This window comes from Bos taurus, chromosome 21 (genome assembly GCF_002263795.3).
Source record: "Bos taurus isolate L1 Dominette 01449 registration number 42190680 breed Hereford chromosome 21, ARS-UCD2.0, whole genome shotgun sequence".
Lineage (NCBI taxonomy): Eukaryota > Metazoa > Chordata > Mammalia > Artiodactyla > Bovidae > Bos > Bos taurus.
In genome coordinates this window covers 33,215,587-33,231,897 of record NC_037348.1, presented here as the reverse complement: position 1 = coordinate 33,231,897, position 16,311 = coordinate 33,215,587, and the positions used below count along the sequence as shown (strand labels likewise).

Sequence of the window (16,311 nt, the reverse complement as noted above, 5' to 3'; positions counted from 1 at the left end):
GGGGCAGTGGAGACTGGGCGGAGGAAGGGAGGCTGGGGTCCGGGCATCAGGGGAGGCTTTGGCTGGGCTGGGGGCTGCGGGAGCTCACGGCAGTGAGATAGAATAAGGGGCGGCAGGTACAGCGGGTAGAGGCAGCAGAGGCTCCCTGATTGGGGCAGAGCGTCCTCAGAGGAACTTCTGGAATGGGCCCCTGGCCCTGGGTCAAAATTAGGTCAGATTTGGGACTTTCTGTGGAATTTTCCCCTCTCTCCTCCCTGTCCTCCTTTCATTTTCCAGCCCATCTGAGGCCCTTCCCACCCTTAACCTCTTCTCACTTCAACCTCTAGGCAGCCTTCTGCAGTGAGCTCTCTGACTATGGGGAGAGGCGAGAGTGAGGGGGTGGTCTTCCCAGGGCTCGTCTGTGTTGAGTGATGGGAATGCTCTTAACACCAGTGCCTGGAGAGTCCCCTGTTCATGCTTCCTGCCCTGGGAAGAGTGTCGCCTCTTGTGTCTCTTGAGAGGGGTGACCACCTCCCACACCTTCCGTCCTCAGGGTGAGGGGGCTTAGTCTGACACGTTTCTCAGGAGGGGCTGCACGCAGGAAAAGTATCGAGATGTGAGGTAAGGGAAGGGAAGGACGGGCCAAGCCTCTGAGGTCTCTAGGCTGGGACGGACGTCTGTGTGGTGGAAGCGGGGATGTCACAGCCCTTCTCTCTGTGAGGATCAGGGTGCTGGGGGAATTTGAGATTGATTTGGGCTGGCCAGCCTCTTTCAGCAAGGGCCGGGGGACCAGTGTGCGTGGGGGCCCAGTCTGGTGGTGGCTGGGGCTACTGGCCGGCCTTAGTCACACACCAGGCAGATGTTCCAGACTGAGCTGGGCCCAGCTGCCTCTAGTTTCCTCCCTTGGGAGGAGGGTGGAAAACAAGGCCTCTCTTTCTGCCCTGGGCAGCTACCAGGACCTGGAGGTGGGGGGCAGGGGACCCTGAGCCTGTCTTGGCCCAGCCCAGGGAAGGAGTCTGCTTTGTGGCCTCAAATGGGGGTTGGAGAATGGGGATGGCTCTGTGATCCTGCACCCTATTGCTTCCTGGGCACAGGAGGGCCATGGACCATGGGGCCACTGCTGGGCCACGGCTGTAGCAGAGCCAGGTCTGGTCACAGACATGGTTGCCCAACCCAAAGCAGATACAGCCACACAGCCTGCCCATGGGCACACAGGTCACACCTGGCTCCACACACACACACACACACACACTCGCATGGTCACATGCTGACACACCTGTACTCCTAGCCACAGTGCAGCAGTCACACATCCCCAGCCACGTCCACACTTGCCCACACCCACATGCACGTCGTCTCTCTCAGTCACTTTGTCACTCATGGCCCCACCATAGTCCTGTGCACGCAGGACTCACCCAGTGGCACACACACTCAAGCCATGCGTGGCCACAAAGTCGCACGTGCACGTAGCGAAGGTGTCACACACATAGATGCTCTTAGAGTCGGCCTGCATCACCTCCTGGGGGAACCAGTCCGGATCCTTCATTATCTGACACCACCAAGTGCAGTTCCTCGTTGCACAGACGGGAAACCTGTCTATATCACCCAGTGGGGATGGGGTATGCTCTGGGGTCAGAGACCAGTTCCCAGTAGGCTCTGTGGCCTGGCCTTGGCCACTCCTGGGCAGTTCCTGGGGCCAGACTGCCTCTGAAGGCCCCTGGCTGAACCCACTCAACTAAGCTCCAGGCATCTCACATCTAAGAGCCAGGATGTGGTGGGCAAGTCCCAGGCCTGGGCGGGAGGAACATTCCTGCACCATCTCCTCCCCAAGCCTGCAAGGACTGGGCCCGCCCTGCCTGCCCGCCCGCTGACTCAGGCCTCCAGGAGCCAAGCCGGCTTGGCTCCCTCACCCACCCCAACCCACCCCAACCTGCTTCCCCACCACTGCAGCTCTGATCCCTCTCTCTGCTGCTTGGGGCAAGAGGAGATGGTGAGGCCTTGGCAAAAAGACCATGAGGAAGCATAAAAATTCACCTCCCCCAGATATAGCTCAGAAGGGCTGATTGTGAAACCCTGCTCTGGGCTTTGGCAAAGCTTTTTTCCTTTGGTTTTGTTTGGTTAGTCAAACCCCAGTGCAGTCTAGTCTGTTTAAAAAGCAGTGTCTCACACGGTTGCGTCCTCCGTGGTCCACATGGCAGCCCTGGTAGGCAGTTATGCCATTTCACAGACAAAGAGGCTGAGGCTTGGCCTGAAAGAGGATGCGACCTGGCTAGGATCACACAGTGGGTCAGGGGTGCGGATAGACTTGAACCCAGCTCTCTGGCCTCATTCCCTAAAGTCACCTTGATTAACTCCAGAGGGGTTGGCAGATCTTAGCTCCAGAGGTGTGAAAGAATGGGAGGCTGGCAAACTAACTGCTGAAATGTGCAGGGACTGTGAGGGTGGGGTGAGTCCCGCCAGCCCCCCAGGGATGAAGAGGCTGAGGGTGGCATTGCACAGCGAGGTCTGCAGTGACTCAGGGTCTCCATTTACAAATGAACACGTGCGAGGGAACATCACTTCATTTTTCTGTAATGACCTGAATTTCCCTTTTGCTTTCTCGTTAACCCACCCAATAGAAAAGTAATATGAAATCAATCTTGGGACCCTCCTTTCCCCAGGGAGGCATGTAAGTTTTGGGGTTGGCACGTTTGAAGACTCTAGGCAGGCCCCTGGCACTTTGAATTTTAGAAGCTGAATCCCTGATCCTATCACTCGTGTGAAATTTTGCCTGCATTCCTCATTAAAGGTCATTCATATATACTTACTTGAGTTGGGTTCAGTTAATTACTTGACAACGTGTTGTCGTGTAGATATTTAATTAAATTTTATTCATTTTGATTTTGTCTTTATTTTCTTCTGTTTTTTGGTGTTTTGCTACTTTTTGTCTACTTGGCTACAAACATGGCTGTGGACCCTGGCACTGGGCCTGTGTGCCCACCGTGGTCCCAGGTTAGACTGGACCTTCGGCTCATCCTCCCCAGTCTCCTGCCTTCCCACCACCTGCTCCTTTGATCCCACCCTTAAGCCTCCATGGGTCTGGCCCTTTTTCAGTTTGGGGCACTCCAGGTTCCTTCAATTGTCCCTGTGCCTCGTGGGCCTCAGGGAACCTCAAGGGGCTGGAAAATCATTCCATAGCCTCCACCGCACATTCAAGCACGAGGCGCTCTGGGAAGCTGCTTACAGACCCTGTGCAACCCTTTCTTAGTCTGGTTCTGCCTGGGAAGGGGTTCAAGTCCCCACTGCGTCTGGATCTCCCAACATCTGGGGCATCCACCATCCCCTGGGCAAGGGGTACTGTGGTGGACAATGGATGGCCAGTGTTTCACAACCACCCAATATGCAAGAGATAATCAACATCATTTCATAGACCGGGAAATAGGGCCCAGTGAGGGAGGTGCAGAGTAGCAGAGCTGGTGTGAGTGGTACCCAGGGTCTGGGCTGCCTCTGGTGGGGAGGCAAATGACTGATGCCCGAGGTAGGAGCTGGGGGCTGGCTGGTGCCTGGAGGTACCTGAGGTCTCTTCTGGGCTGACTTAGTCCCTTGGCTGCCATTGGAAGGAGTGCTCTGGGTGAGGGTAGCATGAGGCTCTGGCAGACAACCCTGCTGCCCCCCAGACACAAAGCCCCTTTCCCTCCACCACTCAGAGGCAGGACCGACGTGGCTGAGCCTGAGTACAAACCACTCCACACCTGCTTGTTGTCAGGATGTTACTTAATGCTGCCATGCTTCCGCTTCTCCATTTATAACAGGAATTCCAGATGGCTGTTAGGGGGGATTTATGAGCCAAACACGTCAGCAGGACAGTGCCTGCACATAGCCAACGGCCCAGTAAGGAGAAGCTGGGATTACCAACCGCCAAGCAGCCCTAGAGACAGGCAAGACCAGGAATACCGTTACCCCGCTACATGAGTGAGAAAACTGATTGGACGAGCCCTCGAAGGCCACCCAGTGGGTGGATGTCAGGGCTGGGCCCGAGTGCACAACAGCAGCCACTGAATGGCTGCCACGTGCTGCTCCGTGGTGGGCATCAGCCTCAGTATTCCCGGGAACTGTCTCCTTGCTCACCACGGTCTGGAAGGTGAGAACCACTTCTGGATTTCTCCAGCAGACGGAGACTCAGAGGCAACGAGTCGCCTGTGTGAGACGGCGCAGCTGCTTGGTGGCAGGCAGGACTGACTTCTGTGTGGACATAGCCGTGCCCTTCCCACGGCACCAGGTGCCCTTCCAAGGCTGGCAGGCTGGTTGGTGGGCTGGGGTAGGTGGGCAACTGTCCTGTGGTAGAGCGAGTGCAGGAGTGCTAGGAATCAAGGGGAATCAGTGGGGAGGTGGTGGGGATTGGTGGAGGTGACCATGCGCCTTCAAGGAAGGGCAGAGGGCTTGGCCCACAGTGAGCGCTAAGCAAATATTGAGCGATAATTTTCTGTGGGCTTCTCTGATGGCTCAAGCGGTAAAAGAATCTGCCTTAGGCTGGGGTATGGGAGCAGGATCTGGAGGCGACTGGACAGATGAGGCTAGGGGCAGGGGGCTGGGTTCTGGTGTCCAGGAAGAAAGTGAGTCAGGAGTCTCCTTGCTCAAGGGGCCGACATGGGAGGTGGTGGTGAGGGTTGGTAAGGAAATGCTAGGACTGGGGACCCTGTGGGTGCTGAGGCTGAGCTGGAGAGCACGGGGGCTGTAGTCCTGGGGCTTCTGTATGGGGCAGGCAGGGGTGGTTTTAGGGCTGTATGCCTGGTGTCCCAGAGTGTGTGCATCCCCCTGTGTGCTTGCTGGGGGGCTGACGCTAGGTGTGAGGTCCCCACCGGGGCGCTCTGTGCCTGTAGTCAACCGGCTACACATGCTCCCCACTGTGTCCCCAGCCCTCACTTCCAAGCTCAGGTCCTGCTTCGGAATCATGCTTGAAAGTGAATGTGAAAGTCGCTCAGGGGTGTCCGACTCTTTGCAACCCCATGGACTATCCAGGCCAGAATACTGGAGTGGGTAGCCTTTCCCTTTTCCCATGAAATTCTCTAGGCTAGAATACTGGAGTAGGTAGCCCTTCCTTTCTCTAGGGGATCTTCCCAACCCAGGGATCAAACCCAGGTCTCCCACATTGCAGGCAGATTCTTTACCAACTAAGCCACAGGGGAAGCCCAAGAATACTGGAGTGGGTAGCCTCTCCCATCTCCAGGGGATCTTCCTGACCCAGGAATTGAACCAGGGTCTCCTGCATTGCAGGCAGATTCTTTACCAACTGAGCTATCAGGGAATCATGCTTAGCTCCTCTCTTTTTCTCGCTTCACATCCACCCGTGAGCAAAGTTCCTCAAAAGAAATTCCACATTGGATCTGTCTCACTATCTCACCAAGAGTCCCAAGCCAGTGCCATGCTTGCCCAGACTACTGAGTAGTCTCCATACACTTCTGTTGTCTCCTCCTCCCGAAGATCTAACAGGAGCCAGGGTGAGCTTTTTTTTTTTTTTTTTAATATTTATTTGTTTGGCTGTGTTGGGTGTATATATGTGTAGCTGCCGCACGTGAGCACCTCCTTGCGGCTACTACAAATACTCCAGTTGTAGTTTGCGGGCTTAGTTGCCCCTCGGCACATGGGATCTCAGTTCCCTGACCAGGGATTGAACCCGTGTCCCCTCCATTGGGAGGCAGATTCTTAACAGTTACTGGATCATCACGGAAGTCTCCAGAGTGCTTTTTAAGACCATTTATAAGTCAAATCACATCTGTCCCATGCTTTTGACCTCCAGGGCATCCTGCTGTTCTTAAGAGAGATTCCTAACTCTTATCACAGCCACAAGGCCCCTTTGATCTCACTGTGGAATCCTGTGTATTTTGGCCACAGATTTCCAGACCTACTGAGCTGCTATTTCTCAAGCTTGTTATACCTCAGGACCTTTGCATTTGTGGGTCTCCTCTGTCTGGAATGTTTTTTTTCCTGCCTTCTAACAAAAAGCTATATTTCGCATCTAACTTGGGCACTTTTAAGTACTTGTAGAGGAGACTGTGTGATATCTAGAGTTTGCTGGAAGCAACGGGTGCTGGGAGTGAGACACTGGCCCAGGGTTGATAATTGTTCTTCCTCCCAAATGTCTGTGTGGTTTGAACCTCAGTTAATTCAGGTCTTTGCTTAAAACATCACCTCCTTGGAGAAGCCTTCCTTGACTTCTTAGTTCTAGTGCTTTGTATCTTTACCCTGCCTTTTCCCCTCTTCATTTTACTTATTATCAATTGCCAATTATATATGTACATGTATTTAACTTTTTATTTTGGAAAGTTTCCAGCATATACAAAATAGAGAAGCTAATACAGTATCATGGATCGCTGTGTATCCATGCCTGAGCTTCAACAATTATCAACCCTGGGCTGGTATCTTACTCCCCATGTTTGTTGCTTCCAGAAAACTCAAGATATCACACAATCTCCTCTGCAAGTTAGATGTTAAATGTATCTGTTTGTTAGAAGATAACCTTCAGGGGACCTGGGGTCACTCTGTCGTGCCCAGCATGGTGCCTGGCTCATAGCCGGTGACCCAGAATGTCTACATGGCTGTGTCTCCGGTCTCTGGGGAGAAGGTGTGTGTGGGTTCTGGTTTGCACAGGTCGGCTGCTGTCAGGGAGTGAATTGGCACATGTCTGCGTGCACAGCCGCATGTGGCAGTCCCTTAAATTGTGTGTGTTGCCACAGCAGCTGGTGGCTGAATGCATGCTTCTCCCCTGATGTCATCTCCCACACCCGCTAGGAGCCAGTGACTTGCTCTGGGGAGCCGTTCCCTCTTCCTAAGCAAAGTGTGGGTGCGAAATGGGTGGGAGGGATCAGATCGTATCCACTGCCCCCACCCCAACCCCGCCCCCACTTTAGAGGGCTGGGTTCAAGGCCAGAGCAGAGAGCCCCTCCCTGTTCCTCTCTGGTTAGCAGGAGGCTGTGCTGTCCTAGCCGGCCGAGCGGGCAGCCTCCTTCCCTCCCTGGCACTGGAACCCTGCCCTGTTGGCCTTGGCTGGGTGAGGTGTGGGGTACATACGTATGAGGGTGGTGGTGTCCCAACCTGACCTACTCTTCAGGCTCCTCGGGTGACTCCTGGGTAATTGGGCAGACAGGGCCACTCACACTGTGGGTGACTGGGTGCAGAGCTCTGGTCCAGGTCTCAGAGCCCCCAACTTCCTACCCTGGTTCTGTGTCATAAGGGGTGGGCCCTGGGGTCACGGGCAGTGGGAAGGAGTGCTTCCAGCCCAGCACCGGGCTTACTCTTGGGGGCAGCTTCTGCTCAGACCTGGCTTCCACAGGAGCGTCTCTCAGCCTCCTCCCAGAGCCCTGTCTGCTCCAGGGCCTGTCTCTTCCTCGCTCAAGCTCTGCATCATCTTCCTCCCTCTTAATACTCCTACTTAACCTCAGGTAAGTCCTCTGACTCAATGGGGAGGCGGGAGGTCAGAGTGGGGCTGCTGGCTTCTCCTACCCAGAACCTGGCCCATTGCTGCACCCCTCACTCTCCCTGCCCAAGCCCAGCAAAGCACATGCTCCCACGTCCATCTTCTTCAGGTGGGGGATGCATGCATCTGGCCTTCCAGAAAGACTGAACATTTGTTCAGCACCTACTGTGCAGCAGGCACTGTGACGGCTGTGATAAATTACAAAGATCACAGCAACACCAACCTGGAAGCACCTACAACATGCCAGATCCACGCCAGGCAATTCAACAACTTCTGTTACAACAGCGACTCATCACAGCGTCGACATTTACTGACTGTTTACACACGTACTGAGTGTTCACTGTGTGTCCGGGGCTCTTCTAAGAGCTTTGCAACAGCCATGACCCTTTGAAACAAAGCCTTGGTCAGTTTCTCTGCTAGGTCCTAACTCAGGCAGAGAAGCGGGAGCTGGCCTGGGCCTCTGGCTGGACACATTGCACAGATGCTGGAAGGGATAGGAGATGGGGCAGAAATGAAGCAGTGGGGCTCTAGGCAGAGAGCGGGTGGCCTGCTCCTCCCAGCTGGCTCTGTCCTCTCCGGTGTCAATGATCCCATCACGAGTTACAACAGGTGGGTGGACTTGTACAAGTTCACTGGGCGGGCACAGTCACCACCTCTGCCCTCCCTCCTTCAGTTCATGGATTCTGCCCCCAGACTCTGAGGTCCTCAGGGCAGACCGTGGGGCAGAAGGGCGAAGGTCCTGAGGTCTGGAACCTTCTCGGAGTCCTCAGACCTTGCCCCAGCCATCTTTGCAGGTGACATGCTCACAAGGCAACCTTTTAGCCGGGTTGACTCAGAAGGGGCCTTTCCGGCCTGAGTCACCGCCTTCCAGGAGTGCCCAGGCTCTGCCAGCCTCGCCCACCTGCTTGCTTGCTCAACAGCCCTTTACAACAGGCTCCACCTTCCTCAACAAGACCCAGCATGGTTCCCCCTGCCGCTCTCTGGTTCTTGGCGGTCTCTGCCCTGGTCAGCATGGCTGGCAGCCCTGGCCCACCTGCGTTTGCTCTGCTGCCTTTGTGGGAACCAGGAATCCCACTGCTGGGAGAGGCATCCTTGGCATCTGGAGGGTTTGGAGACTCAAGGAGGCCCAGCTCTGCCAGCGGATTGCTGTGTGACTGTGGCAAGGCACTCCTGTAAGGCTGCGACTCTGAGCCCCCAAGCTGAATGCAGGCGATCCAGCAGTGGTTAGACCAGCTGGGCCAGGAAGGTTCTGTTGAGGGGTTGGAGTAGCAGGGGAGCCTGAGTGGTAGGGGTTCTAGTTTGTCTCCCCCCTCCTGCCCTGTGTAATTCATTTTGACTCTCTCTGGTGGGCTTCCACATTTAACTTGGTCAAAGTGTTCTGCCCATGAGATTCTGAGCAGATAGACTCCAGGTGTCTGGGTGGGAGGGAGCCATGGTTCAGGTATGGAGGGACAGAGAAGAGTCTGGGAGGGAGAGAGTCAAACTTGCCCCTTAGAAACCTGAGATCTGCCTGGGCTCTAGAGGGGAGGCGGAGCCGGAGCAGCAGCGGGGAGCCTCATCAGCTCTCCTGGGGGATAAGGGGAGCTGGGAAAGGAGGTCTGGGTGGGACTGGTATGCGAGACCTCTGGGTCTGTGGGGAGGGGCTGTATTCTGGCAATAGATGTTTCTTGACCATCTCTGCATGCCTAGCATTGGGCTGGCATGACCCTGCCCCGAGGGAGCACATAGCGTTGAACTGTTTCCTATAAGGTGTAGACCTTCTGCAGGGAGGGGCTGCAAGGCTGGGATCTTCTCCCAGGCTGGGGGCCTCTGAGACCTGGGAGGGGAGGGGACCTGCGTGCTCCAAAGACAGTCCCAGTAGCAGGGCAGCACACAGGCTGGAGGTTAGAGTCAGCGTTTATTTTGGGGGGGCAGAAGAGTTAGCCTGGAAGCCTCCGTCCAGCCCCTCCTGCTCCCCACCCTCTACAGGATGGAGAGTTCTGGGGAGGCCCAGCCCCACTTCCTGATCAGGCTGGGAGGTAGACGCGCCAGCGGCTTCTTCCCTCTTCTCCTGACTGCTGTGCCCTGCCCTGGAGGAGACCCGATGCACTGACCGGTAACCCTAGCTGGACACCTCCCTTCTTTGTCCCTCCCTCTGCAGGTGGGGAGGGGCCAGAGAGGGAAGGATGGGCTAGATCACAGCCAGCTTGGTGCACAGAGCTGCTGCACTGTCCAGGCACCTGTCTGTCGCTGGGAGGTAAGGGTGGGAGTGGGCAACTCCTTGCCGACTCTTTTCGCTGGATCTGACCTCCCTGCCAGCCTCACCCTCCCCTGCTTCAAGGACTTAGACAACCTAGCTAATTTGGACTTCAGGACTGACACCTGAGCCCTTCATGACCTCACAAAGCTTCAGAAGGAAGCCTCGGGTTTAGCTCCAGGCTAAGGGCTACCTGAGCTGGCGGTTCCTAGATTGGGGGCCGGGGAGCTCTGTTAAGGTAGAAAAGTCACTTCTGGGCCACTGGTTGATTTAAGCAAGAGCTGCTTCTGTCTTTAGGGACTCCCAGGACATCTGAAGTGTGAAGGAGCACAGTACAACCCACCAGTTATCCTGGTGGCCACACGGGGCTCTCCGAGGAGCTGGCACCTTTCATGACGACTCAGCCATCAGTTAAATACTGTACCTCATTGCACTGAGCATGGACATGTGAGCAGGAGGTGGGCTGGGCATGCTCGGCATTAGCACTGCGTGCCTGCTCCTGCCATGGAAAGACCCGGCGCTCTGTAAGGAGAAACGAAGCAGCCAGAGCCAGAGGCCCTCCCACTCTGGGCTCCCCCGCACCAGCCAGCTCACGCCGCTAGGTTGGGGCACACGTGGTGTGGTAGTTACTCACTGGCATGTCTGGGGCTCTTCAGGAAGGGCTGGGTATATAACTATTTGCATCTCCCACAGGATTTTTGACACCAAATGCCCTTGCCAATGCCTGACTAATCCCAGCGGTGATTACCCAGGGATGACATTAACTATGAAAGGACCTAGGATGGGACAGGGGCTGCAGAGAGAGGAGTCCAGCACGTCTGGTTCCCCCATCTTGGTTCCACTCACTTGCCAGGGCTTCCTCACATGTGCCAGCCAGGAACAGCAGACCCAACCTGAGAAGTTGGGGAGAGGCGTTGCTGCCCAGGTACCTCCAGCCCTTTAAGATCTGGAATCTTCAGGGCCCAGAGGAAGATACTAACACCCTTGGCAGTTCCCACTGGTCAGGAGAGATTGGTTGTGGGGAAGGAGGACCATTTATCTTGCTTCCTATTGGAGGACAACGGTTCCATCTCTGTGGGTTCTACAGCCGCCCCAGCAACTCGACTTAAAGGGCCAGATCATAGAATGAGGAGAGGGGCTCAAAGGAAGCCCCCCCTTTTTTTAGCATCTAAGAGGCAAAACCACTGAGAGTGGTGGGCAAGGCTTCTTCTGAGCTGGGGACCTGGGCCCCTCTGTGCCCTACCCTGCTCCCCACACCCCTTTCCACCATCTTTCCCGCAGTGGGGTCACTTCCCCACTGTGCGGAAGTGAGTTCGGACCTGGTGCTGGGCGCATGTCCCGGGTCCCACATGGCCAGCTTCTGGGACTGTGGGAGGACTATAGGCAAGGGGCACTCAACTCTGGAGTTTGTGTACCTGTAAGTACGTGTTTGTGTGTGTGAAGGGGATACATAGGCAAGTATGTATCTCTGGGTTGTGTTTCTGAAGGTCTGAAAGTACTCAGCTGTGAGCACAAGCCCACATTGTATGTGTGTGTGTGTGTGTGTGTGTCTAACAGGGTCAGAGGCTCCGGGACATTCCTGAGTGCTTGTACACAGGCTGGCTACTATTCTCAGTGCCTGGGAGGAACCAGCTCCTTAAATGAAGGAATGGTGAGTTATTTTGTAAAGTGGGTAGCAACCTCCTTAAGTTGGGGGTGCTTATCTGAAATCTGCAAGGGATTTACCTAATAAACTGAGGCCCCATATTTAGAATGGACTCTGAGGATGGCGTGCCAGTCAAAGACCCTCTCCCAGGTCCTGGCAGAGCCGCTGGCACAATGCCTGGGTGCCAGCCCACTGTCCAGCCCAGGCTTGAAGGAGCAAGAGCAGTATAGGCCTGTGCCAGCTCGCTGGGGGCAGGGCAGGCTGGGCCACGTGAACAGAGAGGGTGTCGTCAGGCCTCTTGGGGGAACCTGAGCCGAGTGAGATCCTGCCTGGCGGGTCTGTCACCTTCATCTCAGCTTACACTCCCAGGGAAACTGGCTGCTCTGGGTGGAGGCTGGCCCCAGATATCAGGGCCCCGAGGATGCAGCCTTGAACTCCAGAGAGAAGCAGACCAGAGAGTGGGGCATGGCATGGAGACGCCCTTGGCAGGGCCCCTGGGTGAGGCTGGCGTGGGGTGGATTGGAGAGGCCAGGCTTGAAAAGGAAGCTGGAGCCAGGACTTTGAGCTCTGGGTACAGAGGAATCTCTGCAGAGCTGCTACTTATAGGTCCTGGCCACCTTCCATGAGGGGGAGGCTTTCAATGTGGCAAGAGGAGCTGGCTGTGCTCAGGGTTCTGGTCTACCCAATGCAGGAGACATGAGACACAGGTTCGAACTCTGGTTTGGAAAGATCCCCTGGAGTAGGAAATGGCAACCCACTCCAGAATTCTTGCCTGGAGAATCCCCATGGACAGAGGAGCCTGGTGGGCTACAGTCCGTAAGGTTGCAAAGAGTCAGAATGAAGTGACTTAGCAAGCATGCATGGCTGTCTGCTGTGCGAGACTCTAGACAAGCCTCTTGCCCTCTTAGTCCCCCTGGGTCCTCTGGGGGCCCTTCCTGCAGTGACCTACCAGGATTCCAGGTTTCCTTCCCAAAACTTCTGAGAGTAGGGGAAGTCCTAGGAGGCTGGATGCTGAGATGTGAAGGGCATCGTGGGGAGGGGTGGTGCAGGGACAGCAGTGTGGAGGGGAGGGAATCTCCTCTCTTGTCCTAATTCCTGGTTCAGATGCTACAGATGTGGAGAACGGCAGAGAAGTGATGCTGCTGAGCTGCCAGAGGCTGGCTGGGGCCCTCCACCCCCAATGCAGCTGTGCTCAGGTCCCAGACACCCCTCCCTTCACCCTCCCCTCCCCTGCCCTCCCACGTCCCCCCACAGCTCAGACCACTTTCCTGCTGCTTTTCTCCTGAGGACTTCAACCTGCTCCCAGGGCCTGGGCTCTTCTCTGGGACCTCGAATCTGTCTCCATTGCCCACGACCCTGGGAGACCCTCTGAAGGGAAAGGACCAGAGAGTGGTGGAAGCCCGTCTGAGGAGGCTTTGTCTCAGATCTCTCTCTGACTACAGGGACAGGTGACTTGCTGGCACACTTGCTGCTTGCTCTGCCTTTGGAAAGGCACTCTTGGTCCTCTCGTTGGAAGCGTTTGTCGTTTAGTCCCTCAGTCGTGTCCGACTCTTTGTGACCCCATGGACTGTAGCCTGCCAGGCTCCTCTGTCGATGGGACTGCCTAGGCAAGAATATACTGGAGTGGGGTGCCATTTCCTTCTCCAGGGGATCTTCCCACCCATGGATTGAACCCGTGTCTCCTCCAACGACAGAGGGGTTCTTTACCTTTGAGCCACTAGGGAAACCCTGTTGGAAGGGCAGAGACCAGCAGAAACCTTCCATGGGAAAATCTCCAGGGAACCGAGCAGATGCACCTGTGGGGTCCTCCTCTATCCCTCTCCCCATGCCCCAGCCTTGGGATCCCCAAGTCCCCCTCTCTCCCTCTCCCCATGCCCCAGCCTTGGGATCCCCAAGTCCCCCTCTCTCCCCATCTTTGCTGTTCCAACCTCTTGAGAGGTGGACAGAGAAACAAGGCTGTGGAGCCTCAAACTCAGGCTAAGACATCTACAGCTGGGGCTCTGAATGTTTCTTGGTTTTGTTTTTCTTTTCTTCAAGCTCCTTGGAGAGGGCCTAGCTTATCTCTACCGAACCAAAGCCCCATCCCACAAAGACTGGCCCACCTGCTCGCACAGGTGGAGGCAGAGGAGATCTGAAAGGCTCCAGGAGGTGGAAATTCAGGCCCCATCTATCCTGGTGACTGGCCTGGGGAAGTGCAGCCTAGTGTGGACAGGGGCCCAGTGCATGGTCAGAAAAACAACACACAGCTGTCCAGAACCTCTGAAGCACCTTTTATCCAGGCCTCACAGAGCCCAGTGCCCCCAAGTACCCCCACCCCCAACAGTCCTCAATGGGCACAGGCATTGCAGCACTCCAGGGCTTGAGACCCTGTATGCTCCCCAGCCCAGCCCTCTCTGGGGCCACAGACCCACTTTCGCCTAGCCATCAGCCCATCAAGGTGGGGCCTTGGGAGTGAGCTGGCCTCAGACCTTTCTCCATCCCTTACCCCAGGGGCTCCATCAGTCTGGGCTGGCTCAGCACCATGTTAAATAGCTTCCTTGCAATCCCCCTTAAATAAAACCATCCCAGAGCAACCCACCCACCTGGTACCCTGGCTATATGATTCCACTGCTTATGCTTTTGAGAGAGTAGGGGGGACCCTCTCTTCCTGCCCTCTGCTCCAGGGAATAGCATCTCCCTGAAAAACCAGGGGAAGAAGTTTTCCTCCCCATCCTGGGGCAGAGATGAGGGGAGGCCTGGCACGGAGTGGAAACTCCAGGAATCCCCATCTGTCCCCGCCATCCCTCTCTGTTCCTTGCCCTCTTAGCAGCCTAGGTCAAGTGTGACTTACCCAAGGTCACAGACCCAGGACTCAGAGTCCTGCTCATCTAGGAGGTGCCTCTAGTTTTGATCACCCACACTAGCTCCAGGGCAGGGGACTGACTGTTCTTGGCCCCTTGCAGTGCTCTTGGCCAGAAGTGAGCCGGAGAAGTTCCAGCTCTTGACTCCACTTGGTCCTGGATCCCTGGGCCTTCCTCCCAGCACCCTCCATACCCTGGTGTCCCCAGGACTCTCTGGCCCAGGGGAGACTCAGACAGCACCAGGGCATGGGAGCAATGGGGCCGGGGCCCGAGCAAGCCTGTCCCTGGCCCAATCGGCATCTGGCCCAGGCCAGGCCTCACACCCAGTACTGGCCGTTCTTGAGGGCAGGGTTGGCTGTCCGGCAGAACTGCAGCAGCTCGGGGTCAGGCTGGCCCCCCGGTGGGGGCCCCTGGCCAGGCACGGCCGTCAGGGGGATGGCCTGGCCTGGTTCCACCTTGCGGAAGGTCTCGGCGTCACTGGCCAGGCCGTTTCGGGGCTTGGCGGTCAGCACCTGGACGTTGTGCTTGCCTGTCTTGTTGCGTTTGCGGAGGTAGAAGAGCAGAGGCACGATGAGCGCCAGGAGCAGGAGGACCAGGCAGATGGGGATGATGATGCTGAACATGTTGGCCTCCAGGAAGCCCAGGAAGCCCCCGCTGGCCACGGGGGGCACGGGGCTGGGGGTTGCTGGGCTTGGCCCGCCTGTGGGGGTGCCGCTCTCTGGCTCCCCGGCTTCGGTCCGAGCAGCCTCAGGCAGACTGAGCAGGGCCACTCTGTAGGTCCGGGCTGCGTTGAAAGGCTCCGTGGCAAAGTCCAGCGAGGCCACAGCGGGAGGGACACCCCTTGCCCACAGCTCCAGAGTGAGACTGTCGCCCGTGGGGCCGGGAGAGCTACCCTCTGGCCTTCCCACCTCCAGCCCCAGCCGTCCATCCTCAAGGTCCCGCTGAGTGAACTGCTCCACAAGCTGGCCGCCCCGCGGCTCTGTCCTGGCCCGGGGCACTCGTACCACGCGGCCGTGCCGGGGTCCTGCCAAGAGCCGGAAACGCGGCACACTGCCCGTGCGGTTGGCCAGCTCTCCCGCATCTAAGACAGTGGGGTCCAGGCGCAGGGTGGCACCCTGGGGCCACGGCCCACCTGTCCACACATGCAGCAGAGCCCTCACGGTGACGTTCACCGTGGCAGATGCGTTGGCACCCCTGGCCAGTGCCAGGATGCTGAACTGATCCTGAGAGGAGGAGAAGTTGGTGAAGGCAAAGACCACGTCTCCTTGGTCTACCTGGAGCTGGCTGAAGGCTGTGGCAGGCTGCCCGCCCACCAACAGATGCCCGTAACGGGGCCCCTGGGTGAGGCGGTAGGCTGCGTCCGGCTCCTCCCGATCGGAAACCACTCGGAGCTGCTGCCGGCTCAGGGAGGAGCGCCCTAAAGCTTGGGGCACCTCCAGGGGTGCCCGCAGCTGCACCTCAATGGCTGAGGGAAGGACGTCCACGGCCAGGGACATGAGCAGGGGCGGGCTGGCCCCGTCGGACACGCTCAGCTGGAACACGCCCACCACACTGCTCCCGTTGGCCACGAATACCAGGCGTCCTGCATCCACGTCAGCCTGCGTGAAGCGGGTCACCGGCCCCGGGCTGGCCCCCGCCAGGCTCAGGAAGCCGTTGTGGGGGGCCCGCTGCACCTCATACTCAATCTCTCCGGGAGCGGAGTCTGGGTCCACCACGCTCAGCTGGGCCCGGGAGACAGGGCTACGGGAGCCCCGGGTGAGCCGGAGCGGGATGGAAGCCTGAGGCTTCGGCGGCCGCTCATTCACATCGCGCACTGTGATGGCGAAGACCTCTGAGGTCTGCGGTCCTACCACGGAGGCCCCCGCCGGCCCCTGGAGGTGGGCGCGGAAACGGAAGCCATCCTGCTGGGTGCCCCCGCCTCCGTGGGCGTACACCAGCTGCCCTGTGGCCAGCTCAGACTGCAGGAAGTGGGGCCGCCCGGCGTGGAGGGGCTCCTCGGACACCAACAGCTGGCCCCGCGTGGGGAACTGCGTGATCTGGAAAAGCACGTCGTGCTCCAGGCGTCGGGGCGATGGGATGCTGGCCAGGAGGTTGGCAGCGTCGAGGGCTGCGGTGGTGATCTCAGCCCTCTGGCCTTCGGAGACCCAGAGACCTGGGGACG

General features: G+C 57.4%; 1 protein-coding gene across 1 annotated transcript in view; it reads right to left on the bottom strand.

Annotated features, from left to right (window-relative positions):
* Positions 1–13,397: 13,397 nt before the first annotated feature.
* The window catches only part of CSPG4 (chondroitin sulfate proteoglycan 4), a 35,776-nt gene continuing 32,862 nt past the window's right edge, over positions 13,398–16,311 (bottom strand). The window contains exon 10 of the mRNA NM_001192782.3: positions 13,398–16,302. Coding sequence (NP_001179711.2) covers positions 14,468–16,302 — 1,835 coding nt within the window. The 3' untranslated portion in view covers positions 13,398–14,467. The remainder of the gene's footprint in view (positions 16,303–16,311) is intronic.